This window comes from Simochromis diagramma, unplaced genomic scaffold (assembly GCF_900408965.1).
Source record: "Simochromis diagramma unplaced genomic scaffold, fSimDia1.1 OVJJ01000284.1, whole genome shotgun sequence".
NCBI lineage: Eukaryota > Metazoa > Chordata > Actinopteri > Cichliformes > Cichlidae > Simochromis > Simochromis diagramma.
The window spans coordinates 1,365,099-1,392,926 of record NW_024386871.1 but is presented as its reverse complement, the minus strand read 5'-3'; the positions used below and the strand labels follow the sequence as shown (position 1 = coordinate 1,392,926).

Here is a 27,828-nt window from a genome sequence, read left to right as displayed (position 1 = left end):
TGTGCTGAAAATAAGACACAGGAGAGACAGCTAAGTAGTTGGAGTAATGTTTGGAGTCTAAAAAAAGTGAGCAAAATCAGGAGAAAGTTGAGGACATATTTACACTGTACTGACAGGTGCTACAGTAGTGTTTCGCCTGTCCGTACTATTGGCAGACTGATATACTTAAACTGTCTGAGAAAATAAAAAAATATGGGTGGAAGGTCTGAAATTGGTCATTTTTATCCCACTGCTCTGAAGTTGCTAGGCATCCATGGATATAAATAAAACACTTTAGTTGAGTAATTAAAAACAATATAATACTTGTATAACATGTTATATGTGTAAAAATGCTAAAAAAAAATTAGCCATTTGTTAGGTAATTGCCATGGAACATGATAACGTTATAATATCAGATACAGATAAGACCCTTCAAGGGTCTAAGATGTCCCAGTTTGGTCACTAAACTAAAGAAATAAACAAACAGAGAGTTAATGTTTTATATATTTACATTAGCTCCTTCTCTGTGTCTCAAATTGTGCACCTTCACTCTCGACTTTGGGTGCATAAAGGCAAGTACCACAGTACCCCTATGGTGTATTCATAAAAGTCAAAAACTGAGTTTTAATAGCTCAGTTGTTACAATCTTAGCTACATAGTGGCAAAAGAAGACGCTAGTTGCTAGCTGGAAGAAGCATATCTATTTTAGGCAAGGTATATGTGTTCTGATATGGCTTAGTTTTTATATCTTTTTTCAAATGTATGTGTTATGTATAAGAATTTGGTATTATATACAGAGGTTCAAGAATCAAATGTCCCCAAAAAACAGCAGGTAGCACAATAACTGCAGTCAAACCCTGCATCATTTCAGGAAAATGTACAACTCATAGTGTTGGATTTGAGACAGTGTTCTGTCAAAATCCTACAAAATACATGTTAATATCGCCTCTGTCAGTGCGCCCCAGGGCAGCTGTGGCTACAATGTAGCTTGCCATCACCAGTGTGTGAATGTGTGTGTGAATGGGTGGATGACTGGATGGCATCCAGTCGTGTCTCTATGTCTCAGTGTCTAGTCTGCTTCCTTGTGATTCTCCAACACGTTCTCACTCCCAAAGCATAACATTTTACACTAGGTGACAAATCGTCGATATATTAAACTTCCGGGTGCATGCACATGCACAGATCAGAAAAATGAGGAAACATGAGAACTATTTGGAATGAATCTAGACATGTGCGTTTGTTTTACTTAAATCGCTTTGGAAAACAATATCTAACGTCATTAAAGTGGTTAAGGTTAGGGATAAGGTTAGGGTTAGGGCTGGAATACATGGCTGGAACATGTATTACCACGAGAGCGTCATTCTACTGGATTTCATCCATAACCCGGCGCGTAGCATAGGAGCGTGGAATGTCACCTTTCATGTTCCTCAGGAACACCTTGGGACTTGACAAATCGTCCATATATTACGCCTCAGGAGTGAGAACGGGCTGGATTGTCTCATGTGTCCTGTTTTAACTTGACAGTCCCATGTCCTATGTCAGAGTATCTAGTTTTGCTTCCCCTTGCCTCATTATGCCTTATTCCTCCCAGCTGTGTTTCCCTCCCGTTTCCCATTCTCTCATTACTCCCTTGTGTATTTAAGCCCTATGTTTTCCTTCCATCACCACCCCCATGTGCTGTGTTTGTTCCCTCCATGCTACTGGTATTTGCCAGTTCTCTGTTCCCAGTTTAGTTCCCTAGTTTCTTAGTGTTTTTGGTTTGAGTTTCATGTTTCTAGTTTCTTATTTTTGTTTTTGTTTTCTGTATTAGTGTAAGAGTTGTTGCTGCAATAAAACTGCCGTTTTGAGTTTCCTCTCCATGTATGAGCCCTGCGTTTGGGTCCTACATCCTGCCTGCCACACAGCAAACCATGACAGTAGGTAGTGTGCTCCATGATAGGGTACTTTTAGTACTTATTTGAGAAATGCAAAAATTTTAAGGTATGTCGATTTTTTTGCAGTATACAAAACTTGAACTTTTTTTCTCAAGTCCACACACAAATATCTTTGTCACCAAGTCCTGCTGCAACATGCAGGGTTTAAATCTGTCCCAGCTCACACTGATTCAACTCCTTATAAATGGGTCATGCATTTCTGAGCATGAACATATGTGCATAATGTATGTGTTTAATTTTGCCAGCCTAGTTTTTTTTTAGCCAAGTTCTCTCTTCTGCCTCAAGAGCAGTCAGTCATTCAGTCAACCACTGCACCAGTCGCATACCTTCACAGCCAGGCAGTCGCTCTTTTGAAGTGTCTGTCCTATCAACCTAGTTTGCTGTCTCTCTGGGTGTCACATGATGTCAGACCAATAACTGTACATCAGATCAGCATTCCCATTAGAATCGCACAGCCTACTACTCTTATAACCTGTTTATTCACAAACTAAAGCAAGTCAACTGTACATGAAGCAACCGTGTCCCCAATTTGATATGGCTGAGTTTCCCATCAATGATTCATTCAGAATGAGTTTGACATTAAAAATTAAGGCATTGCTGTAATGACTGAATAAATACACCGATCACAAAATTATAAAACTTTAGCTATTTAAATTTTTTTTCACTGTCTTAATGACCACACTGACACACCCTGTTCTCCTGTGCCCTGATTTGTCTTCTCCGCCACTTTCTACAGTAGCCTGATCTGTTCCCGTGTCTCACCTTGGTAGTGAGGATACAGATGCAATCCATCCTCACCAGTTCGACTGGCAAACTTTCACCAAAACATCTCGTGGCTCCAACTTTCCTGTTCCACCAATCAGATGTTTGCTGCTTTTGGTGGCATGTTTTTCCCGTCTGTCTGTCTCTGTCTCCTCCTTTCCTTTCATCGTTCAGTTTCTCTCTCCTCCCTTTCTTGTGTCCTCTCTACCTGTCCTTTCATCGGAGCAGCCAGATAGGACTTCTCTCCTAAAACAGAGGCCGAATCGGAAACATGGCGAGTCTGTCCCGATGCACCTCGACCCGCCCTCTTGGTTTCCAGCTGCTTTCTTCGTTTTATGGCAGCTGGTAGCCACATTTTGAACTCGAAGAGTGCATGGCTCAGAATATATATCGGCACGCATGCAGAACACTCAGCACACATACACACACGAACACACACACAAAAAAGCGGCAAACGTCTGGAGACAGCCGCAGAAGCGCACACACATGGATGCACAGGCAAACACTCACACTGACAGACGTGTATGCACAGACATAAGCACATACACAAACAGATTCACACACACTCACACCACTCTCTGCTTTTTTTTATCAGGTCAGGTCTCTGTTTGGCAGAAGTGGGGGGGCTTGAGTGAACAGTAACAGCGGTATAGCAATGGATGCTCTACTTTCAACTTTTGACTGTGGGTGAAGTTAAAGCTCCATATGTAGCCCAAAGCTACACGCAGAGCTGCGATTTGACTCTTTTGCTTTTCCTTGATACACAACATTACTACAGCTGGCACTGTAATAGACTGTATGTGTACAATATACAGTACATGCTGTAATATAGAGCAAATACTATACACTACCTGTGGCGCTGAGAGAGAAAGGAAAGTTGGAGTAAGCAAATCCATGTCTAACACTCACATCTGTAGCAGACCGTGAACATGTGCAACAAGTCTTCGAGTTCACATGTGCATTTGTATCTGCTCTACTTTTTTGTCCTATTCCTGTGCTTGCACTCATTGTTGTTTTTTCCTGATGCTCTCCGTTGCCAACAGAAAGTGGTCAGTCTGTCTGCACTGGGCTGTGATAACCAGAATCATTATTAATAGCTTTGGGGTGAAAACAAAAAACTAAACATTCTTCACTATCCACACAAAAGTGAGTTCTTATTAGCTGGCTAAAGTTAGACAAGGTCATGATGGCAAGGCAGTAACATTTTGAATAGTTTAAAGGACCTACCAAGTGTAATGTGGGCTGCTGTGGAAAAGGATGGTGCAATTTTGGCCACTACAACAAGAATTAGATGAAGAGTGTTTACATGCATTGCTACACTTTCAGCTGTATAGCAGTTCTAAACAAAGTGAGTGGCTTGTAGTGGTACATGTTAGCTATGCAGCATTTTGACTAGAAGAAAGTCTGTGTTTTGTCCCAGGTGGGTGTGACATTACAGGAAAAGTATATATGAGCATAGCAACATATCTTTATTTCCATCAACCTGAGCTGCACAAACTTCTGCATGTGCTATAGAATAATCAGAGGAGATGAGGGCACAGGTACAGCTAACGTGGTTGAACAGGTGACCCAGGTTTGAGTCAATCCTGAACTATTTTATGTGTCATTTTCACTTTTTCATTCCCGTTAGAACAAATGAAAAATGGCCCACAAAATAATTTTTAAAAAACACAGAAAAATAAACAAAAGGAAAAAAAAAGTGTGCTCCATATTGAACAATCCACTAATCAAAAAGTTGTAATTCTTCTCCAATCCATGAAGTCTGCTTGGGCAAGATACTGCGTGATAGATGAGGCTCGGTACGCTCCGAACAAAAGAAATAATTGCTCAGTTTCCATATTGGCTTTACTTAACATTTTGAAAATTCACCCATTTTTGTGATCAAAAATGAAAACTTGATGCTTCCAACTCCACAAATTCAATCATCATGTAAAGAGCAGAACTTTAGTAAACAGACACACTGAAAAAAGCACAATGACATTACTCTAATGATGCTCTATGTTCAGTCATCAGCAACAAGCCTGCGGTCAAAAAGCTCAAACTAAAGGAAACCATCAATCCCTGTTTACCCAAGGGTTAGGGTTAACCCTCTGACCTCATTCTGCTGACTGTCCAGATTATTAAAACGTTACTTAACCTGTTTCCCTTTGTCATATTATGCAATGCATGAATCTGTATAAACAACCTGCCTATCTTATTCTGCCTGCTGCAGCCACCACAAGCCTTTCGATGCACTGATTCAAGAGCAGACGTGGTGTCTCTCATAAACACTTCTCAGGAACCTTTCTAACAGCTTCTGAAAATGTCATTTTCAAAGTCAATAGTTTAACAATCACAACATAATCAATTAAAACGTGTTTCCTGTTTTATTTTGATAGTCTCACATCCTGTGTTCAGTGTGTTCAGTTTTGCTAGTCTCGTTCTAAGTATTCTTAGTTTAGTTTCCTCACAGTTTCGTTAGTGTTTATGGTCTCCTTTTGCCTTTGTTTTGTTCCTGCCTTTAGCCACAATAAACCGGCTCGCTTTTTTGTTAAGATTTCGTTTTCTTGCTTCTGTTTATCTGCATCTGGGTTCACACTGCAAATTCCAAGAGTCTGCAGCTGCAGACTCGTGACACAACCTCTATCTCATTTTCTGTCAGCTACAGACAGATTTGCTGCAGCTTTCCTGTGGTCCTTACAACAAAACATAAAGAGATGTCTTACCTTGTTGTGGGTCACTGGGCTCGTGGGTGGCCTGGAGAGGGCTGGACCATGGGTTGGGCTAGTGGAAGGGCCCTTTCCTGGCCCAGGACTGGTTGGGCTGGTTGGAGAAAAGAGATCAAGGGAGGGTGCAAATAGGTGAACTCCAAATATGTGTCCATTAGTGTTCTGTTCTATATCTAAATTCCTAATAGCATGTTGAAGTACTATATAAAGATATTACACTAGCAATCAATGCACATTCATATTACCAGAGACTGCACTCACACATAAGGTCCTTTGTTCAGCTGTCCAGGAGGACTTGTGGACCTGCGTCCGCTGAAGGTGAATTTTGCCTGGCTTGGACTAGTCGGACTTGGAATGGGAGTGACTTTGCTGAATCCTGAGTCCTTGCTGGTCAGAGGAGCAGTAGGGACAGAATCTGTGACTTTGTTGGGACCTGGGCTTGTGCTGGAAGGGATCCTGGTGCGGGCAGGTTTGACCGGAGCAGTTGGAGACACAAGGCCTTGAATGGTGCTCGAGACGAGGGCTGAGACTGTCACCAGGTCAGAAGAAGCAGGAATGCTTTGTGGGCTGGTGGAGCTTTCTGAAGAAACGCCAGAGCTGGTGGCAGTAAGCTTTGTTCCATTTAGCGACACTCCAGGAGATGTATTTGTAGAGCCGGTCGAGGTTTCTGCATTACTAACTGTGACACTGGGTTTAGAAGTCTCCGCTTCAAATGATTTGGAGCCCCCCGGTTGAGCAGGAGGAAGAGGAGCACGGTACTTCACTTTGGCCAGCTGCAACTCAGGTGTGCTGGACTGTGTTGTAGGCGAAGAAGGCTTTGTTGCTGGTGTTGCTGATGGTACTGGAGGCGCAGGATACTTGAATGACCTGGGTTTGGAGACGAGTGGTTTGGGTTGGGATTGTCCATCAGAAATGCTGGAGGTCAAGGGATCTGTGGAGGACAGTGGCTGAGCTGAGGGTTCTGCTGGCAGCCAGCAGGAGGCAGCAAGGTTCTTGGGACTGTCCGCAGAGCACTTGCTGTCTGCAAGGACGGTAAACTCATAGTACTCCTGGATATCTGGAAAAAGGAGAAAAGTAACAATGTGAACGGGTGTAGTGATTAACTAAACCCTACAGAAGTGGGCAAATCACTGAGTGGAAACAGTGAGTGTTTAATTGATACATTAATTTATTCATCAAAAGACAGATTAGTTGATCATTAATAAAAATAAATCCATGGTGTAATTTATAATCAGTTAACCTTTAAAAATCATATTGTGCAAAAGTCTGGGGCCACCCCACATTTCATTATATTTTGCTTCATAAGAGCCAGAGTTTCCCTCAGTTGATCCATCTACTGTTCACTGAAGAATCAAGAATCAAGCCATTCTCTCAGGAGAGAGGTGCAATAGTAAGAGCCTACAGCCATCTGTAGGCTGGACGGGGTGAAGGCGGTGGCGTTGGGGATCTTGTCAAAAACCGATGGAATTATGAACACAGAAAAGTACTGTCAGATTTCGATCCACCAGCTAATACCAAGCACAATGCCAAAAACATAGATGGATAGAAAAACACACCAAAAAAGCATACAATATGAATGATCTTCAGGACTTGCACCTCAAAGGTAGTGTAATTAGACATCTACCTAAGTATTTATTAGGTATATGTCTGCATTTAAAGTAACTACTGAATATGGTGGAAAGGCCACCATGACAGCTAGATGTGCTTGGGGAGAACAGACATCACTAAGTGTCGAGTCATCACCACTAATTAACCAGTTTTAACCAAAAAGGCCAATAAAGGACTTATTTGTTAAGAACCTGGCAAACTTAACAGGTGTGCACTCCAGCTTTTTTTTGTTTTCTGTGTGTGGCTCTCTAACTTGTTTGCAGTGAATTTTATCAGATGAGATTTGAAGTTTACTCCACCCGTAGAATGACCTGATTTGCCTGCTTTGTATTCCAGTGTGTCGGGATTTGGTACCGGTGGGTGTAAGAGAGCCTGTTATACAGTACGACAGGTTTAGTTACTGAGTGGCCGTAGATAAAGGTGCAGATATGGGGAAATGCTTGCCTCTCATTTACAGTCAGTTGTTCCCTTAAAAGTCATGTTGCCGTGACTGTTAAGTCAACTGCAGGTTGGCAGCTAACAAATGAATGCCCTATTTAAATGTAGCCCCTATGTTCTGAAAACAACTATCTGCAACTGTCCCAGGATTGGTTAAAGTTGTTAAGGGAGTCCCCACTGTGAGCTGGACAGAGGCTGAGATGTTAAAAAAAAGCTGCTCCAGCAGAGCTTAACTATTACTTTATAGTATATGCTAAATTATTCAGATGCAAGCAAAACCGAGATGGTCACAAAGAGACTCCATATCTCAGAGTACACCAGTAGAGAATGCGTTACCTAATGAAACATAGCTAATACTCTGAGAACCTCTAGTGGCGACATAATATTACTAGCAATGGTTCGCTTCCCTTAATCCACAGTACAGCTGACAAGTAGTTCTGCACTAAATCATATGTCATCCTGTAAGCACATCTCAAATGAGTTTGGTGGCTATAACACAGATGATAAGAGGGAATAAAAAAGGACAGTGAAATGTAAATAGTGGAATAATCCAGTGCAGCAGCAGGAACACAAACCCATACACAAAGTCTTCTCTAATCTTTACCAGAAAGAAGGATCAATAAGAATATCAAGCAACAAAACAGGGGAAGCATTATTTCGCAACACATCAGATCCAATTTGGTTAAAGTAAAAAGTCAAGCTTCAAAAGAGGAACTGAGTGAACAGCATAAACAAGCACACAAACGCTGGCACACTAAACGTGAGAAGGTGCGCTGCTATAATAGCTACAGGTGTGGGCGGGGTAGAAAGCAGGTGGGGCCTGGGAGTGAAAACCAGTTTGTCACCATTAACATTACCATGAGGATTCTCGTGTGATTAAGCAACAGTTAATCAAAGGAAACTTTGCTGGTTAGACTGTCACTTTGTTAGAGGAATTTGTACATAGATTTAGATTTTAAAGGTGGGTGCTTGCTTTCTGTGACACCCTACGTTCTGCTCTACATTTTCTGGTTAGCGGTCCAGTGACAGCACAGCTCAAACATCTTGTAAAAACTATATCAGCCCCACAGAAATGAAACAGTTCATGAATTCAGCCTATTTTCTGCAAACCTAATGTTGGAAATCTAGTCAGTCCCTGTCAATCCCAAACACAGCATGACGATGCTTGTAGTGTGGTATCTGGTATCTGTAAGACACGAATCTTGATAAATGAACAAAATCCATGCACAACATTGAGATTATTGCATTATTGCGAAGAGGAAGTGAAGAATCAAACGAAAGGCTCAAATCTTTAAGATCGATAAAACTGATATTTACCTTTGCTGAAACTTTCTGTTTTATTAGTCAATGAACTAACATAATGTAATTCACAAATGGCAAAACCACTGTCTCTACTTTTATAAAAATGATGTAAAATGTTATAAAATAATTGCATGTGGACTAATCTGCACGTAAGATGAATGGTTAGACACCAGAAGTGCAAAAATGTTGTGATGTGTTAAGATAAAGTGCAAGAAGTTATGCAGATGTATGCGTTAAACTGATAGCAAATTAAACATAAAATACACGTAATGCCTGAAAGCACTCCAAGCACAGCTTAATTTCCAAAAAAGTCAATATAAAAGAAGTTTGCCTAAATTGTCAAAATCCAGGAAATCTGATCAAAGCTGACCAAAGCAAATTTTCTTACCAAGAAGTGCACTGAAGAGCTGACTTTGAAAGACGTTGATGACTTTGTCCAAAGACTGCTGCAGCTGGTGGTCTTCCTCCACAGGTCCCTGTTTGGCCTTTTGCTGTCTCTGGTCTAGCTTGGCTCGATACTGCTGGAGCAGCTCCAGGGCACGCTGGGCGTCTAAAGAAAACATAAATAAATAAATAGAAAAAAACGTGGTTTTTATCTCTTCTGGAAACACAATTTCCAGCTGCTCTTAAGCAGAGCAAGGAGACGCTGGATGTTAAAAGCTTTTAATTGCAGATAACTACGGTTAAAATTGAGAATTTCTGCATGTCTGTCTGAAAAATAAAGTGTCTTCATTCATTTTTTTCAAACCAGGGTTGATTTGAAAAAAAAGAAAAGAAAAAAAGTAGATGACTCTGTGTTTTCCCTCCAGGCTACTAGATCACAACTTCTATTAGGGTTTGTAATGATCAGTGAAAACCTTCTTAATTAAAATGGTAATTAAGACTTCATAACCCGTGTATTTGCACATTTTATGGATTAAAAATAAACTATAACATTTTACTGCCATCCTTTATATCGCCCCGATGCCCTCATGCAGAAGGGTAGTAGAGTTTATGGTGCAAGGGAAGGTGCAGGCTGCAAATTCCAGTCTCTGAACAGCTGATTAAACCGGAAGCAGTGACGATCAACGTCAAACTTCGACTAAATGTGTCAGCGCGTACATTAACTTTACACTTGCATGACAATACGTAAAGCCAAAATGAATTAAAAGGGTGGCAATTCAATTTCTATACATCTATCTGCAAGCACTTTTATATTGAAGAGCTCTATTTGTGGGCAGCTTTGCTGTTTTTTGCATTTCACTGCAAAAAACAGCTAACGTGTTGTTGTCTAAATATTATGTATGCCGAATTTACAACAGCGTCCGAGTATGCAGCAAGAGCCCTGGAGCTATTTTCTAAAAGTCGTGTACACGTACACTGAATAGTTCCTCGTTTAAAAGTGCAGGTGTTTCACACAAGTTTCGTGCGCTAACGCATAGGAGCGCCTCGCGGAGCTAGCGCAACATCAACGCGACCTTTTGAGTGGCTAAAAGTGATACGTTCGGTGTCACAAAATGCGTTATACGATAAGAATATTAACACAGAAGTATTACAACTCAGAAGTGTAACTAAAGACCGAAAGTCCATTTTCTTAACAAGTATTTTCTTTACCTTTCTGTCGCACAGGCATGGTGGCACGCACGCCGAGTCCTCCTCCCCTGGCTCACACCGATCCGACTCTGTTATCACAGATGTGAGCGTCTGTCCCGCGACAACCTGCTCACCCAAACTGAGACACCAAACTGTCACCACAACAGGCACCACCGACCTGTCCGGTAGTTAAGAGAAAATATAATCCAATGGAGTGTTGAAAAAAGTGTCAGAAAACTGACACAGACACTGTCAACAAACGCTGACAATCACCGCGTGGACTTAGAACCCGGAGTAATAATGATAGCGTGATTGTTTTTCCCCTCCCTCTGTTCCTCTTTCACTTCAAGGCTCCCTGTGTCACCATTTGGTTAAACTAATACCGATTTCTTCACCCAGATGACTTGACTCAAAACGCCGTCCGACCGGTTGAACGGTCCTGCGAGACGAACACACACACACACACACACACACACACACACACACACACACACACACACACACACACACACACACACACACACACACACACACTCTCTCAAAACCACAGATGAAGCAGGTTGGAGGGGCTCTTCATAAGGAGCTTGTGTCTTGCAGGTATTGTCATGTTAAACAGCCATATTGTATGCAGTGGATAAAAGCCCGGTCTATTCTGGGGTGCCTATCCACATCTCATCCACTCAATGCCGACGACAGACTTGGGTTTACAGATACTGATCTAACTACATTAAATCTATGAAAGCTTTCCTCTCCTGTTCCCAGCTTAGTCTTTGGCTCTTGTCACTCAGTTATGTCTGTTTATGGAGCTTACATGGGTGCATACAAAGAAAAATACAAGGGGGTCCAATTGAAATGTCACTGGTGCAATCCCAGCAAAAGTACAGGCACTTCATCCCTGTGTGGTTTTAGCCATATTGTCATGGTAAACTGAGTGTGCTGAGTAGATGAAAACCATCCCCTGTACCAGACGTGTCTCACTAAACTGTAGTGATCCACATCCCTACCAGGCAAGTCCTCTTTAGTAGTGGAAAGAAATAAAGCCTTTCTTTAGAATGGCTAATGACTCTATATGAGTATATATAGAGAGCCATAATGCCCATTCAGCTTTAGCATGCAGTCTGTTGTCCCTCCTTTTCTACCTTTATGCGAGCCGTAGCCTGGTTTCCTGGTTGTCTCTGAGCAAGAGTTGCAAAAAGTTTTGCTATTCCAGTCAGAGCAACACGGGAGATGCTCAATCAGTATCAGCATCTGCTGCTCCATTCAGTGAAAAAAACAAAACTCTGTGTGATATAAATCAAAATTTATCAGTATTTTTGACCTATTGTCTTTGCCCTTTGCATGAATTAAGTTTCTTAAAAGCGAGGTGTTTTGCTATCAGTGATCAAGTGGGGATCCTAAAGCTACACAAGCCAGAAAAATGCTGTTTTTCTACCCATGCATTTACTGCTTCAGCATTGTGTTTGGGATCATTGTCATGACAAATAATGAATATATTGCTATATATTGACACTTACTAACCGCCACCCTTGAGAGGAAATTTATATAGAGTAGTGTAATGTAACTGTAAATTTCCATAATTAATTAAAACGTCTCCTGACAGGTTAGTGGGACTGTGAAACATTTCCTTTTAAAAAACATAACACTCAAGATGTTTTACACATAGACAGTATGCCACCACAATATCACCCACTAGTTTTGGGGTCTGTATTTCATTTCCTGCTTCCATGTTGGCTTTTTGGACCCAGAATATACTTTATATGGATCAATGGGTGGATTGCTAATTTATTGCCTGCTACACCAATTAGCTCAGTTGACAATGTCCAATCATAAACTATGAGATGGTAAAAAAATAGATACACCTGTTGGCTAATTTTTGCTAAGCAACAGACTAACTAAGTACAATTAATATTGCTCAGGAAACCTGAAGCCCAAACTCCTGATCTGTACCACTGACACATCTGTTAGGACATCACAAAAAGCTGTGCCTAGCACAAGAGCTAACAGCAAGCTAAGCAAGCTGTACTGGGAAAAACTGAAGTAATAAGTAAGCATAATAATAAATATGAATCCATAATGCTTCAGTCGTTACTTAAAGCTGAAGAGATTTTGCCAACTCATTAGTCATAACTAGCAAAAACCTACACCAAGGGCAATTTTTGCCAGGTCTGCTGCACTTTTCACGTTCTTCATTTTGTATTTAGTTGTGACTTGAACAAAATTCTGTTGCAGATATACATTTTGGTCACTGTGAAGTATAATTGCTGTATGTGCAATGATATTTGTGCAAAGTTTTATTGACATTGGCACACCCATTAAGAAACAGATAGTGTAAATACAAACACGCACATGCACTTATCATTATAGCAAGGATATAAATAAATAAACTAATAAATGTGGTTATTTAAGTGGTTCTTACAAGCTTTCTGTTTTAAAGAATGTAGCTGACATTTGTATCTCTGTCACTGTGTCAGTTATTAAGAGGAAGTGGCAATAAACTGTCCACTTTTACCTTAAGCAGCACACTTATGCGACTGGAAGCATTTAATCTCTTACATAGGTCATCAACATAGTAGATGGACACATATGGTATGGTTTCATCACCTAATTTTAGTATTTCTTTCAGAGTCATTTTCAAATTATTTCCTGTTTGCTAAATTTAGCTAACCTATATTTTTTAAAAGTTACATATAGATATATAAGATGAAGAGCTCTACTTCCAGGATATGTTAAACTATGAAAAGCAATCTATGCTTGGTTTAATAGACAGGAAACTGTTATTGATCATTTCATCCAACTAGCCAAAGAGTAGCTTTTCCTAAATGATATGGTGTCCTTTTGTTCCACTGCCTTGTTTATCTTTGTTTTACTGTGACGTGGTGTGTTTAATGGGTGAGCATAAATCACCTTTAGAGGCAATCGTAAGACTAAAAAGATGAAATCATTCAGAGAGTGACATTAGAAAAGCAGAGTTCATGCATGCTGGAGACACACTGTGCCTGTGTCTTCATGTGGACAGTAGAGCAGTGGTAGGGACACTTCCATCAGCATAAGCATGCAGCAGCTGAATGCAGGTCATGGACCCAGGCTCTGGTATTGTTATTGATTAGGTCAGAAGAGCTTATTGACCATTTTGGTGGGTGCACATAAACTCTCGCTCTGTATCTCTTACAAATTCTCGCCAGCAGTCACTCTGATTCCAGTATAATATATGAGTCAGAGTGGGGAGTAAATGCATGCATGATTGTGTAAGTGGGTTGGTCATGTGGCAAACAGAAGTATCTTTTTGTCCAATGCAGTGTGTAAAAGACAGAGTAAAGAGGGAAGGGAACAAAAGGGCGTCATTCTGCTTTTTGCCAGAATGTACGTTAGTGTGTGGGCGCCTGTGTGTGTGTGTGCGGTGTTACTCTCTATTGTTTATTGTCGGCTGATACCACAGTAAGCAGACTTGTTCTACAGTGGGCTCTGATGCCAAGAGAACAGTGGGGAATGGTACAAACCAGCCACCGGATAGAGAGTTTAGAAAAAAGGCATCTAACTTCCAGTTTGGTTGCAGAGACAAAAACTCAGATGTGTTAAAAATACACATCACACACATCATCAACAGGTACTTAAATTCCTCTTGACAAATACAGTGGGGCAAAAAAGTATTTAGTCAGCCACCGATTGTGCAAGTTCCCCCACTTAAAATGATGACAGAGGTCAGTAATTTGCACCAGAGGTACACTTCAACTGTGAGAGACAGAATGTGAAAAAAAAATCCATGAATTCACATGGTACGATTTGTAAGAATTTATTCGTAAATCAGGGTGGAAAATAAGTATTTGGTCACCTCAAACATGGAAAATCTCTGGCTCTCACAGACCTGTAACGTCTTCTGTAAGACGCTTTTCTGTCCCCCACTCGTTACCTGTATGAATGGCACCTGTTTGAACTCATCATCTGTATAAAAGACACCTGTCCACAGCCTCAAACAGTCAGACTCCAAACTCCGCCATGGCCAAGACCAAAGAGCTTTCGAAGGACACCAGGAAAAGTATTGTAGACCTGCACCAGACTGGGAAGAGTGAATCTACAATAGGCAAGCAGCTTGGTGTGAAAAAATCAACTGTGGGAGCAATCATCAGAAAATGGAAGACATACAAGACCACTGATAATCTCCCACGATCTGGGGCTCCACGCAAGATCTCATCCCGTGGGGTCAAAATGATCATGAGAACGGTGAACAAAGATCCCAGAACCACACGGGGGGACCTGGTGAATGACCTGCAGAGAGCTGGGACCAAAGTAACAAAGGTCACCATCAGTAACACACTACAACGGCAGGGAATCAAATCCCGCAGTGCCAGACGTGTTCCGCTGCTGAAGCCAGTGCATGTCCAGGCCCGTCTGAAGTTTGCCAGAGAGCACATGGATGATACAGCAGAGGATTGGGAGAATGTCATGTGGTCAGATGAAACCAAAGTATAACTTTTTGGTATAAACTCAACTCGTCGTGTTTGGAGGACGAAGAATACTGAGTTGCATCCCAAGAACACCATACCTACTGTGAAGCATGGGGGTGGAAACATCATGCTATGGGGCTGTTTTTCTGCCAAGGGGACAGGACGACTGATCCGTGTTAAGGACAGAATGAATGGGGCCATGTATCGTGAGATTTTGAGCCAAAACCTCCTTCCATCAGTGAGAACTTTGAAGATGAAACGAGGCTGGGTCTTCCAACATGACAATGATCCAAAACACACCGCCCGGTCAACAAAGGAGTGGCTGCGTAAGAAGCATTTGAAAGTCCTGGAGTGGCCTAGCCAGTCTCCAGACCTCAACCCCATAGAAAATCTGTGGCGGGAGTTGAAAGTCCGTGTTGCTCGGCGACAGCCCCAAAACATCACTGCTCTCGAGAAGATCTGCATGGAGGAATGGGCCAAAATACCAGCTACTGTGTGTGCAAACCTGGTAAAGACCTATAGTAAACGTTTGACCTCTGTTATTGCCAACAAAGGTTATGTTACAAAGTATTGAGTTGTATTTTTGTTATTGACCAAATACTTATTTTCCACCCTGATTTACGAATAAATTCTTTACAAATCCTACCATGTGGATTCATGGATTTTTTTTTTTCACATTCTGTCTCTCACAGTTGAAGTGTACCTCTGGTGCAAATTACTGACCTCTGTCATCATTTTAGGTGGGGGAACTGGCACAATCGGTGGCTGACTAAATACTTTTTTGCCCCACTGTACCTGTTAGTGTTGTTTGTTTACAGTTACATGTGCATTCATTTGTATTGAATGTTAATGATGCATATAGTTGATTGAGCATTGCAGCTGACTTTATGCAGGTAAGTCAAAATATTTTATGAGCTGCTCACATGTTTAGTGTGCAATGTGTTAAACTGAAAACTAACTACTAATGTATCTGTGATGCATTCAAAAATACTGGACGTCATTGAGGAAATTACATATTTTCTTTATTACCTTTTTGGATAAATTTTATTATATTAAAAAAAATAGAAAATATATAGAAAAAAACCCATTTGCCTTATTTTAAATGGCAAATTACAAAACAACCCACGTACTTCACCATACTGTGTAATGTAGACAAAATGACTGCTGAGTAACTGAACACACAGGGCAATGGACTCCATCCATCCATTTCAGGATCACTGTGAGGGCTGGATCATATCCCAACAGCCATAGGGCAAGAGGCGAGGTGCATCCTGGACAGTCTTATCAGTCTGTCAGTCACCCCAGAGTACAAGGAGAACATGCAAACTCCTCAAAGCTGGGATTTTCGTTGGCCTACAAATGAACTCATTGATTCATTCTCATTAAATTTCCTTTTCACTAATTCCCACTACATACATTGAAGGCTTCTGGTTAAGTTCATAAAACGTTTTGGTTTCAACTAAGATTTCCATATAGAACTGTTAAGTCTAATTGTTGAATGTTGTCATTGGGTTTCTTAAATTTGTAAGTCTGAGTTCAATCTATAGGATCAAGACATCCCTTTGTCTCTGACCACCTCTCCAGCCACTCTGTGCAGGGGGAGGTTTTATTGCAGATACATCCTATCTGAAAGATCTGTTTCTTGTGATGTTGCTTCCTGCTTTTATGATCCTTTTGGTGAGCAGGAAGTCATGCACACACGCACACACACACACACACACACACACACACACACACACACACACACGCACACACACACACACACGCACGCACACACACACACACACACACACACACACACACACACACACACACACACACACACACGTTCTTGCACATGCATACAGGTGCTTACACATACACACATATAGTGTCTTGTCTTAGAACCATTGGGGGGTTTACTGAGGGAGCTGCTTGTGCTGTGCTGTGTATTGTAACAGTTTGTCAATAAATAGCTGCGAGGGAAGCTGCTCTTTGAAGGATTTTGGGCATGAGACAGGTAAGGAGCGTGAGCTCCAAGAGCTGGTTCTTGACCAAAACTTCCCTCGTTAGCGAGTGAAAAACCGGTTGAAGATGTTCTGTTATGTCTTGTGTTCTTCACGAGGAATAAGTCTCTAAACTAGCGGGGCTTGTGGAAGCACAGACCCAACAAGAACCAATTACTACTTTCTGGATTTGAATTATCATGTTAAATCGTTTGCCTTAATTGCAGAGTAACCTGTGTGCATGAACTAGTAAGATTTTCATACTTACCGCGATGCGCCAAGCTTTTTCTTCAACGTGGGTTTTGAGCCCCAGAAGAGACACACTGTGAGGCACCTGTCAGAACTCGGCTGACCCTCTGCGATCTACAGCTCAGATAAGTGTCAAGAATAGATGAGATGGATGAATCAAGAGGGATGAAGAGGAGTCAGGCTGTTAGCCTAATGGACAGAGAGACAAAGGAGCATCTGCAGAGATGATGAGAGGCCCTGCTGAGTTTAATCCACAGAGGTAACTGTAATCTCCCACAGACCTGCTGAGGCGATCCTCATCACTGTCTTTTCCTTCACATAATTTATCCATCGGTTCCTTTTCTTTTCCCATTTCCTACATCACTTTTTCCCATATTCACCTTTCACCATCTTCTCTGTTCTGTTCAGCTTCTTTCACTGCAGCATTACTTTCATTCCTTATTCTGGCCCCTGCATTTCCCGCATCTGCATTTGAACTCGTTTTTTTCCTCACTCCTTTCTCCTGCCTCCCCTTTTCCTTACGCATAAATATGGAAAGAAAAGTGTTGCTTTATTCCTCCACCCTCCTAAAAACAGCTCAGTGCACCAGGAGAAGCCCATATTACCAATAGTGACATTTTTATTATTTGTACAATAGAGACTTTAGTACATTATTCAAAACACTTCTTATATACTGAAAAAATGGTACGTCCCAAAGCCCAAAATGGCTCCAGTATAATCGCTGCACAGCATTTTTTCAATTTTATACATATATTATTTTTTGTAAAAACTGTATCTTAAATAGTATGTACAGATAGCGTCTGCAAAATGCATTCTAAACACATGATATATATTATATATACTTCGGCAATTACATTTCTCCGCATTAATACTCAAACTTAAAACTGGAAGGATTTCAACTTGCATGTGCAAATAAATAAAGAAATAAATAGTTTCTGTTAAATCGTCACTAAAATTTGTCCAACTTATAAACTCGACAGCGTTTCTCTCTTCGGAGGTCAAAGTACTTTTGTCACACAACAGAAGAAGCAGCATTCAAGTTGGGTAGGTGTAGGTACTGCAGAAAGCATGAGTACATTCACAATCAATATGAGTCATTTTTAAATTGGATTTCATTCACAGCTATGTACAGTGACACCGCCCTCATTTGTTCAGCTCTTTTAGCAGTTTAAACACATAGAAAATGACTGAATTTTTTTTAAATAGTCATATACATATATATAATATATATTTGTATAACACAAATTCACAATTACAGTAGAAATACATTTTATACAGTTTTGGATAGTACATGTGTAGGTCTCCAAGTCATACTGTGCGTACTTCCATCCATAACTTTGTTATAAGTGTCATTATAAAATATCACAATTTTTGAGCAAAGCTAAGGTATATCAATATATTTAGAAAGAATTACCTGAAACATGTAGTAAAAAATAATTATATTATCAAACCTTTTACTCTGTTCTCATCACAATATCTTTGATATTTCAAACTCTGAATAGGGTCGGGGTAGGTACCTGTGGTTAAATCTCCTAACCACATGATTAAACTGTGCCGTGTTGTGTCTCCTATTGACAAAGTGATGGAAATCGTATTTGGAGAGTTGGCACAAAAAGGGTACCTGTCAAGTGAAATCAAAAGGACAGTGAAGGATGGTTCGCTCCGGATGAACATCAGATGTTATGCAGAACAGAACAAAACTCACTGCCATGAAATGCCTTCAAGACCCATGGTGCATTTATATAAAGACAAAAAGAGACTCTGTATTTTAGTCAGTATATCTTCTCAAGCGTGACTATAAAAGTCAGACTACAGAGCAAAGGCTTTCAATCTCTGTTTTGGTGTTTTGTTTTTTTTCCTCTTTTTGCTTTTTTACATAGAGTCTATTGCTACGGTGGCCCTGAGAGGTCAAATGCACTGCAATTTTAGGAAACTTTGGCAAATGGAATAAGGCTGCAAAAGCTAAAAATCAAACAAAAAACAAAAAAACCCTCACAAAACACAACGGAAGTGTTTTGGGGACACAATAGCATGACGGAACAGCTGCCGACGTGAGAAGCTAACAGTGATCGGCTAATAGCAAACATATATTTATGTTATTATGCGATTTAAACACACAGTACCTTGCATTTGTTTTCCCCTCACAAGAATCCTCCACTTCGTTTAAGCGTGTGTCGGTGCAACCCTTCGCATGTTTTGGTTCTGTCACATTATTATCTCCCCTAATACACTTCCATTGTGTTTTCCAAGGTTTTTTCTTTTGTGACCTTTTGTAGCATTTTTCTGTTTGCAGATGTTTTCTTAAATTGCAGTACTGTTGACCCATCAGGTCCACCGTAACTTTCATTTTCCCTGCTCTTTTAAATAGTTTGAGCATTTAACAGCAAATTCAGCAAGCCTTCCGTGTATGCCGAGTATCAATCAGCACCACCTTTTACAATTCAAGTGTAACCGAAAGCACATGTGACGCAAATCAGATGTTTCCCCGATTGTCAAAAAAAGAGACGATATCTGATTTATCCTCCTAAAATGAAACCTTGCAGATGCTTGTAGGGGCATTAGTGTCTCACACTGCTTTCCACAGGAAGGCCGAAGGTCAGGAGACTTCAGCAGAGGAGATGCTGAAGCCGGGTCAACGACTATAGAACAGCTTACCGGCTCACTGAAGCCACGTTTTTGATTTTAGTGTGTGCTGGGCCACAAAGAGGTAAAGCTCTGATATTGTTGTAAATACAGCCGAGGAGGCTGCATATGGCACAGATCAACAAGCAGCACTTAGTGCTTTAATACGTCTAGAGTCTTCTAGAGAGTAGAGACGTCCAGAAGCCAACAGAAAATGGCTATCTGTCAGTGTCCAGTGATGTAAAAGCATGCTGTGACTTTATAAACACCTCAAAAGGGATGTGACATCACTGCACAACGTAAGACAGGACTTTAAAAAGATGGCACCGTTAATATTAATGGACCAGTTTTATAATGGAAATGATATTCTAAAATGAGGGATGCATTACGCAACATTGCAGAGAATAGATATGTGTAATTTTATGTGTGTATTTGCCTGTTAGTTTATGTGCATGGCAGTGTGTGTAAACATTAGCATGACTTGCTCAATAGATGGCACTGCAGGACAAGTAAGGCTCTGCTGAAAAGCTCAATGGGCCGAGCCTCAGAAATATTGCTTTAGCTCCTTTCAGCACAGCTGTGCAAGCAACAGCTTTTTTTAAGAGAAAAGAAAAAAAAACAAGTAGCAGTGATGAACTATGAAAAGTGTTTTCTATACAGATAAAACGGTGATATACTCTTTAGAAAACCATTTGAAGAAACGACCCCTGTATTTCCACAGGAGGGAATTGAGAATATAGTTTTATCAACAATAATCATAAGAATCATAAACTTTTAAGAGCTGTCTGCTCAGGCCCCAAGGAGAGTTCTAACAAGCTGAATCTCTATGTATGTACACAAGGCAGAGTCTTAAGTTTCAATTTCTGTACAGTGGAGGCAATAACCTGCAGAACAGAACAAAAAATATATCGGAGGAGTATGAAAATCAAAGACGGTGATAGAAAAAGGACTGAAAAGTGGGGAAAAATGACGGAAGATGCGAAAGAAATAATAAAGCTGTGAAGAACAAGGAAAGCGAACCATGTGCTACACCAAACAAAATACTTTAAATTCACAATGGACGGCAGTGGAGAAAAGAAAGAAAAATATCCCAAAATCTAACTAACCGACAAAAACTACTCAGACTGACCGCTCAGATGGCAGCTTAAATCACAAACCAACCACAAAATCCAAACTGCAGCAGCCCTGTAGGAACTTTAAAGTGTATAGTCCTCTTGCGGTCCGTCCAGCCGTCGATCAGATCAGATCGCTGACCGCCGGTAGACAGAAGAGCCGATATGTTTCCTATGGTACATTTGGCACTGGTATTTGCCTTTGGTCCAGCAATAGGCAAATAAATGTCTGACTGTTCCCTTAAAAATGTTTTAAAAAAACAACAAAAAAAGGGGGAAAAAATGTGGCTCAATTTTCAGTTCCATAAACCTCCAGAGGAGGGCAGGTGGGATGGCGTGGGATGGCGATGAGCAGAGTAGAGAAGCGTTGCTGTATTTGTTTTGTTTGTTTTTAAAAACTATTTTAGCGCGTGCTGCTGTCTCTCAGAACCATCAAGTCCACCGTCCGCGGGAAACTCTTCAGCAGAGAGACGGCTGTCTCGTGCTCCATGTGTAAAAAACTATGTCCATTAGCCTGCAAGGCAAACACGCAGCACAGTCAACAGCATGTGTGTGGGTGCACGTGTGTATAGAGGTATATGTGCTGCGGCTCGTTTAAGTTTCCCATACACATGTCTATGTGTGAGTGTTTTGTGGAAGGATGGAGGGTCACTGCCATCATTATCTCAGTAACACATCACTGTTGGGAAAAGAGAGAGAAGAGGAGGAGCTACACAGTCATGCTGTAGAGAGAGAGAAAGAGAGAGAGAGAGAGAGAGAGAAGGGGTAAAGACAAAAAAGGGCTTTCACATGAATTCATCCAGCTACACTGTAAGTCTGTGGAAAGAAGATGAAGGGGGAGGAGAGAGGGAAACATGAAAGGAATGGCACATGGGGGTGAGGGAGGCTGAGCTATTACCGTAAAGCACTGACGTCTTATTTTGACCTCAATCCATCTCAATAAAATGCGTGTAGCGTGGCGCGAGAGTGAGATTTCTACTGTTGCTGTTTACCTGTTTATTGATTCAATTGGACTGCTTTACATGGGAGGCGGATGTTCAATTATTATTTGGCTGATGGGGAAAACATTGCTGCGAGGCACATCAATCCAAATAACTTGTACTTGCGTACTTACATCGTTTTACTCATATTTACTTCAAATGAAACCATGTTAGATTGTGTTCATGGGTAAAAAATACATTTAAAAAAATAACCTAGCTGCAGTGTTCAGGTGCTTTCAAATCTAAGGCCTCGGCTGAAGTTATTTTATATTAAGAACAGCTTTCTAATAATGTGAAGACATAACCCATGGATTTCTACTGATCATTGAAATTGTTTATTCAAGTGGTCGCTAGTCCTAAAACATGGACGTTTATTGACTTAATTAGAAATCATCACAAGCCACTTATATTGTACCTGATATTCAGGCTTTTTTTCTGACATCCTGCTTCTGGAGTTCAGTAAATAACTGTGGTCAAACAGTGAGTTTTCACTGCTTCACTGGGCGTTATGTAAGGATTAGTGAAACATTAAAATTATACGGGAGGAAACTATAAGGACGGGCATTCTCTGGGTCGTCTGGGTTGCAGACCACATAATGTAAAGCAGAATTCATCCAGCGAACATGCAGAAAGCTGACCTTTACAATGTGTAGTAGAGCACAAAGATTATTTATCATCAGATCCTGACCCATCCGCGTGTTAATGAGTCGCTGTTTATCGCATTCGCAAATGTGCGCATTACTTCTTTTTCTGTGTGAGGCTGAAGATACTCAATTGAATTCAATTTATTATATAGCAACAAACCACAACAACGGTTGCCTCAAGGTGCTTTTTACTGCAAGGTTGCACTGAGACATTAATCTAACACACTTCAGATCTGTTTGAGCTCCAGTAGCTGTATTTTGACAGCCCTTTCAATTTGGTTGGTAATGGATGTAAAACCACAGATCAGTAAAAAAAAAAAGAAAAAATAGTTCATTGCAGGCAAACTGCTGGAAGAGCAGACACCCAACACACTTTAATTGTATATCAACCTCTGCGTAGAAATGGGACTAACAAAAGAAACAGTGTTCACTGGAAAAACTAACTTCACAGCCTTTAAAAAGTGTGCATACCCCTCATACTGGGATTCTCCCTACACATTAAGTTTGGCTCATTTCAATTCCGCTCTGTTTCATTAAAACACCAGTTTCAGTGAGGACCAGAAATATTAAACATTCACGGTGAGGACTCAGTGAAGAGCTGCAGGACAAAGTCAAAGCTTTAAACCGTGCGCCTACGCAAATTACAACACTTGTTCTGATAACCTCTCCCTTCCCATTAAACAAATTAACACTTCTAACAGCAACTATCACAGCCACACAGGGTCCAAAATTGACATGCTTCCTTTTGGTGTTAAATTCAGTGCAATTTGCAGAAAACTAAGCTGTACATCTTAGGAGATCACATTTGTGTGATTCAATACCCTCCTCCCAACATTCTGTGCTCTGATGGCATTTCACAAGTGAAGAAAACTAACACTGCACCTTTGTAGGAAATACCAACCAATAGCTATTTAAAGCAAAAAGAGGGTTTTTTCCCATTTGTAAAAATCTCCTGTGCCATTTCCCACGCTTGAAAAACTACAATGGCGAACCTGTATATCTGCAATTGCCCTACCTTTATCCTGAGTATAAGATGTCCAGCTCAACTGTTCTACATTTTATGGGATTTAAATGCTCTTTGTAATTTGCTTTAGGATGATCTCCAGTGACAGGTTCAGGTGCCTGTCAGTTTTGTTTATCCGAATAGATTAGAAGTCAGTTCAGCTGTTTTTATGAGATTACATGTGCTCCATTTGTAACTTTTACTGCAATTTCAGCTTTTGCCATTGTCATTACAGCAATGAATAACAAATGACACATTGCTAAAAGCTACTTAAATCTGACTGTGATCTTTGGCTCAAAGGCGCACGGGTGTATGTGGGGGGTGGTGCTTGATATTTTGAGGTGAAACGCACGCACACACACACATACAGGTAGAATATTTAGCAGGAAAGCCTTACACACACACACACACACACACACACACACAATCTACAGTTAACATAAAGCTTCAGTAGGATGACTACACCCTTGCTTTTCACCTCACAGTTTAATAAGAAAAAAGGGTGGGGCTGGGAATGGAAGGGACAAGATGTGGATGTTTGTGATGTCTATGTGATGGCGAGTGAGCGGGTGTTACCTGCAGTATCTTGTCTCCGGGCTGCAGGGCGGAGGCGGCAGGCCCGTCATGCTGTACCCTAGTAACAAAGATACCCTATAAGTCAAAATGATACACCGTTAGGACAACACAGGGACACGATGGTTTAGAATCTTTGCCTTCTCATTCTCAACTCAATATCCAACCCTCCCAATAAATAAATAAATAAATCACTTTTAAATATATGGCCAGTTCATCAAAGCATTCTCTTTGTTCACAATTTGGAGAGGCATGCAAATACTGCATACATATTTTGACACTGAAACTGTTATGTTGTAAGGTGCTTGTGTTTCCTTCAGATTAGAGGCTCTCTTAAAATTTACAAACACTGGGTGATAAAGCCCTCCCGAAGAGACAAAAAAGATTTAGCAGCTCTTTTTAACGATATAGACTTGGCATATATATAAATATATAAATATATACAGTCAATATTTAAAGATTATGGGAAGAAGAGTAGACGTGGGATGGGTTTCTCACTATGGGAAGGAAGTAGTAGTCGCGGGCAGGGCAGAAGAAAAATTCATCCCCCATATTTTCCCTCATAACCCAAGGCAGAGATTGTAAAACACCAACATCTTTTCACACCGAGAGCTGAAAGATGTTTTTTGGACACAGAAAGTGTAGGACAATGCACCTGTATCGACTCAACACGGTTCAACAGGTTGTGTTGAACACACGGATATATTTGCCATAGAGAGGTGACAAATAGGACGTGTAGTAGTGAGAGTGCAGCAGCACCTACATACTACAGTCTGTGAGAGAGAATGCAAGAACAAACACATATATTGCCATGTTAAACAATTCCACAGGAGAAGGTTAGTTCAGTGACTCCACGTGAAAACAGTGACATTTAGTATACAGTGAGCCTCATGCATGCATATACAGATACAATAATTTCTTCACCAGGATACAAACTGGTTTCATTTTGCCTGCAAAATGCTGTGTACGACGCCGTTATTTGTGTCCATTCTTTACGGCGTCGGCACCTCGAACGGGTACGACAGCGTGGGCCTTTCTGATCTAATATGAAGCTCACTGTACTTTACAAAAAAGTTTAGTAGGGGCTAAAACTGTGTAGCATTAGTCACACCAATTAAACATTTACACACAACAGAGCAGTTGCAACACAGAGCTGCAGCATCTTGCAAAATCCTTCCATCTCCAAAAAAAACTTCTACACAATCGGGAACAATATTAGTAATGTTTCACACGGGGATTTTAGACTTTTCCTTTAAACATGTAACATGTGTTTGTATCTCAGCAGCTCAGTGCGCAACAACAGTACATCTAACAACAGAGGGGACAGAAAATTGGATTTTCAAATGTTCCTGACCCAGATTTAACAAAAGAAAACATAATAAAATCCGTGTTCTGATCCTTAAAACCTTCAGTCTTCTGTTCTTAAACCGACCCTGAGAAGCTCAAAGATCAAAGCCCAGATCCCAATCCGGTCGATACATGAACTAATTCCCTGTCTCTGCTTGCCGAGTCCTAATTAGGCAGACGTAAAACTGGCCCAGTGGCTTACAGGGCCTCAGTGAGTCCTGTAAGTCCAACATCGAGGCTATTATCATCATTGCTTCTTTTTAGACACCTGTTGATGACTTTCTGATAGATTTTTGAAAGAGGAAAAAATTATCATCAGGTACATGAGAGCGGTACTTAAAGAGGTACATTTTGTAAACTTTCAATTATTTGGAGATCTAGCCTGGAGATTATTCTGTTTCTCTGCAAAAAACAGAGACAGATAAAGCTACATTTTTAAAGAAGGTATTTTTTTTCTGTTAGGTAAAGAGTTAAAAGCAAATATAGATTTAATTATTTTGTATAGTTGTGTTATATTTGGTGGTTTTGATACCAATTTCCTACTGTACCATCTGTGATTCACCTGGACATGTGGGCATGTCCCAGACCCATCAAAGCACGAGTGCAAATAACAAGCTGTCCACCAGGGGGAGCCACAGCCCTGTGGAATAGCCACAGCTGTAGTAGGCTCTGGGGATCCAAAACCACAGATGTATAATTTAGTAGTCAAGCTGTTTTCAAACATACAGCCCTTGTTAACTCTTTCACCTCGAGTTCATTGAAAGCTAACACTGGCTTTAACCAAAAATAGCTGCAAACACATCAGACGACAAACAGATACACTCTCACGAATAGGCCAGAAAAGAGATTCAAAGAATAATCAAAGGCATCTGCTTCTAGTTTGAGTTGAATTTGGTGACAAATTGACGCCCGAGGTGACTACCGCTGATAAAACTCCGAAGCACCCGTTAATGGCTTCCGCTTGATGCCTCTCACGTGTGAATGAAACAACAGCGAGAACAAGGATTCAGAGGAGGATGCTTGTAACAGTTGCGGTTGTATCCCGGCACTGTAACTTTGACAGCAGACAAATATCCTCCATCTGCTCCCTCCATGTGACCCTGTGGGTTAGTTAGATAAAGCAGACATACAGTCTATATAACATGACAGGGGACATCTAAATCAATATTTCACTTTAGAACATTTCCTTTGAACCATACATGCTGACGACTCAGTGGGAATCACGGCGAATATCCAGCAGATGAGCAGTGACTGACTGACACGTCCACTTTCGCCATTCGCCGGACGCCACAGTATGTATGGTAAAAGCAAGCGTTCGGTTCTAAAGTGAAACGTCACCAAGTGTTCCACAATGCCCACTGCTCCACACTAACTGGATAGATAACGTAACCTTATCTCGTATTCCTCTGACAAAATGTTCATCTGCATTGACTCCATTTTCTGCCCGTGTAACGCGGCATTAATAATGTACAAACTGCAGCTAGTGCAAGACTTATGGATACAAGCAGAGGAGGGAGTATTAAAATAACTGCACGAGTCAGCAACTGTTTCACCAGTTGTCTGCTTCAAAAACTAAAATGATGAACTGACAGTTTCCACATAATCAGTCTACTCCCGACTCGGAAGAAACTTCCCCGTTTGTTGCAAGGGCGGAATGGAAAGCACTCTTTCTGTGTGCTTTCTATTTATAGGGCAGTCGTCTCCTCTGTTGCTCAGAATAACAGTCAGTCAAAATCTGTCATATAACCCTGTCCCTAGATCAAAGTGGTGAACATCTGAAATCACCCACGGTGTCCCAGAACTGAGCAGCTTTCCCAAAATAGCAGTCAGAGCACCACGAGCAGCATCGCTCCTTTAGACTGACTGCAGCAGTGTGTTTCTAGGACAGACTGCCATGTGCAGCAGGCCTTGGGGAGCTGCAACCCCAACAGGCTCTCTGTCCTGGCATACACTGACAGACACTGTCAGACTCAGAAGTAGGAATGATAAGAGAGTTTGGCTTATCTTATATTTGCATGCATGTGGACATAGCTGTTTAAAGTTTGCTGACCAACCAAACAAGGAGCTTTGCCCTGGATGCTGTGCAGGTATTTAGATCACATCAAAACAACCCTAAAATTAAAGTATGTCAGACTCAAGTATCATAATCACTAGTGAGTCTAACAATGCTCAGGTTTAGTTTTGGAAACACCCCCAATCACACCTTAGTGTTTCTTTACCAAATTAATAGCACAGCCCTACATGTAACATTATGCACTCAAACACACCCACAGCTAACCACGTTAAGCGGTTGCCCCACAGACAGACAAACAGACAAAGAAAGAAAACACTGCAGTAACAAGCAGCAGTTTCCATGGCAACTCTGAGGTAAAACCGGGGAGGCTGCGATTGGGGCAGGCCGGGTCAGGTCGTACCATGTCGGAGGGTTTGAAGGGGTTCCCCTGGCCACTGATGCCACCAGAGATACTGAAACCGAGACCAGGGTTCTTCTCTATCACGCACAGCTACAGAGAGAGGAGGGAGAGATACAGGAAGAAAAGAAAAGAAAAGACAAAACAACAACTGAAA

At 41.0% G+C, this 27,828-nt stretch overlaps 1 protein-coding gene and 1 long non-coding RNA gene across 5 annotated transcripts in view; both read right to left on the bottom strand.

The window, feature by feature from the left end:
- Positions 1 to 10,695, bottom strand: part of LOC120733390 (discs large homolog 1-like protein) — a 114,636-nt gene extending 103,941 nt beyond the window's left edge. Inside the window, exons 1-4 of one of the 2 annotated variants that reach the window (XM_040031529.1) lie at positions 10,325 to 10,695; positions 9,120 to 9,281; positions 5,645 to 6,440; positions 5,381 to 5,477 (exon numbers count right to left, since the gene is read on the bottom strand). In XM_040031529.1, the coding sequence (XP_039887463.1) occupies positions 5,381 to 5,477; positions 5,645 to 6,440; positions 9,120 to 9,281; positions 10,325 to 10,343 (1,074 nt within the window). In that variant the 5' untranslated portion in view covers positions 10,344 to 10,695. The remainder of the gene's footprint in view (positions 1 to 5,380; positions 5,478 to 5,644; positions 6,441 to 9,119; positions 9,282 to 10,324) is intronic. The other variant, XM_040031530.1, reaches the window with a different exon arrangement.
- Positions 10,696 to 18,836: 8,141 nt separating this feature from the next.
- LOC120733388 lies at positions 18,837 to 27,766 on the bottom strand. Of its 3 annotated transcripts, none has more exons than XR_005695814.1 (3): positions 27,675 to 27,766; positions 23,917 to 23,974; positions 18,837 to 21,392 (listed from the first exon to the last, which is right to left on the bottom strand). It is a non-coding gene; the product is annotated as an uncharacterized LOC120733388 (long non-coding RNA). The 3 variants fall into 3 exon arrangements; XR_005695815.1 differs by having other exon boundaries at positions 23,917 to 23,991; positions 27,675 to 27,755; XR_005695813.1 differs by lacking the exon at positions 27,675 to 27,766 and having other exon boundaries at positions 23,917 to 24,450.
- Between the last annotated feature and the right edge of the window lie 62 nt (positions 27,767 to 27,828).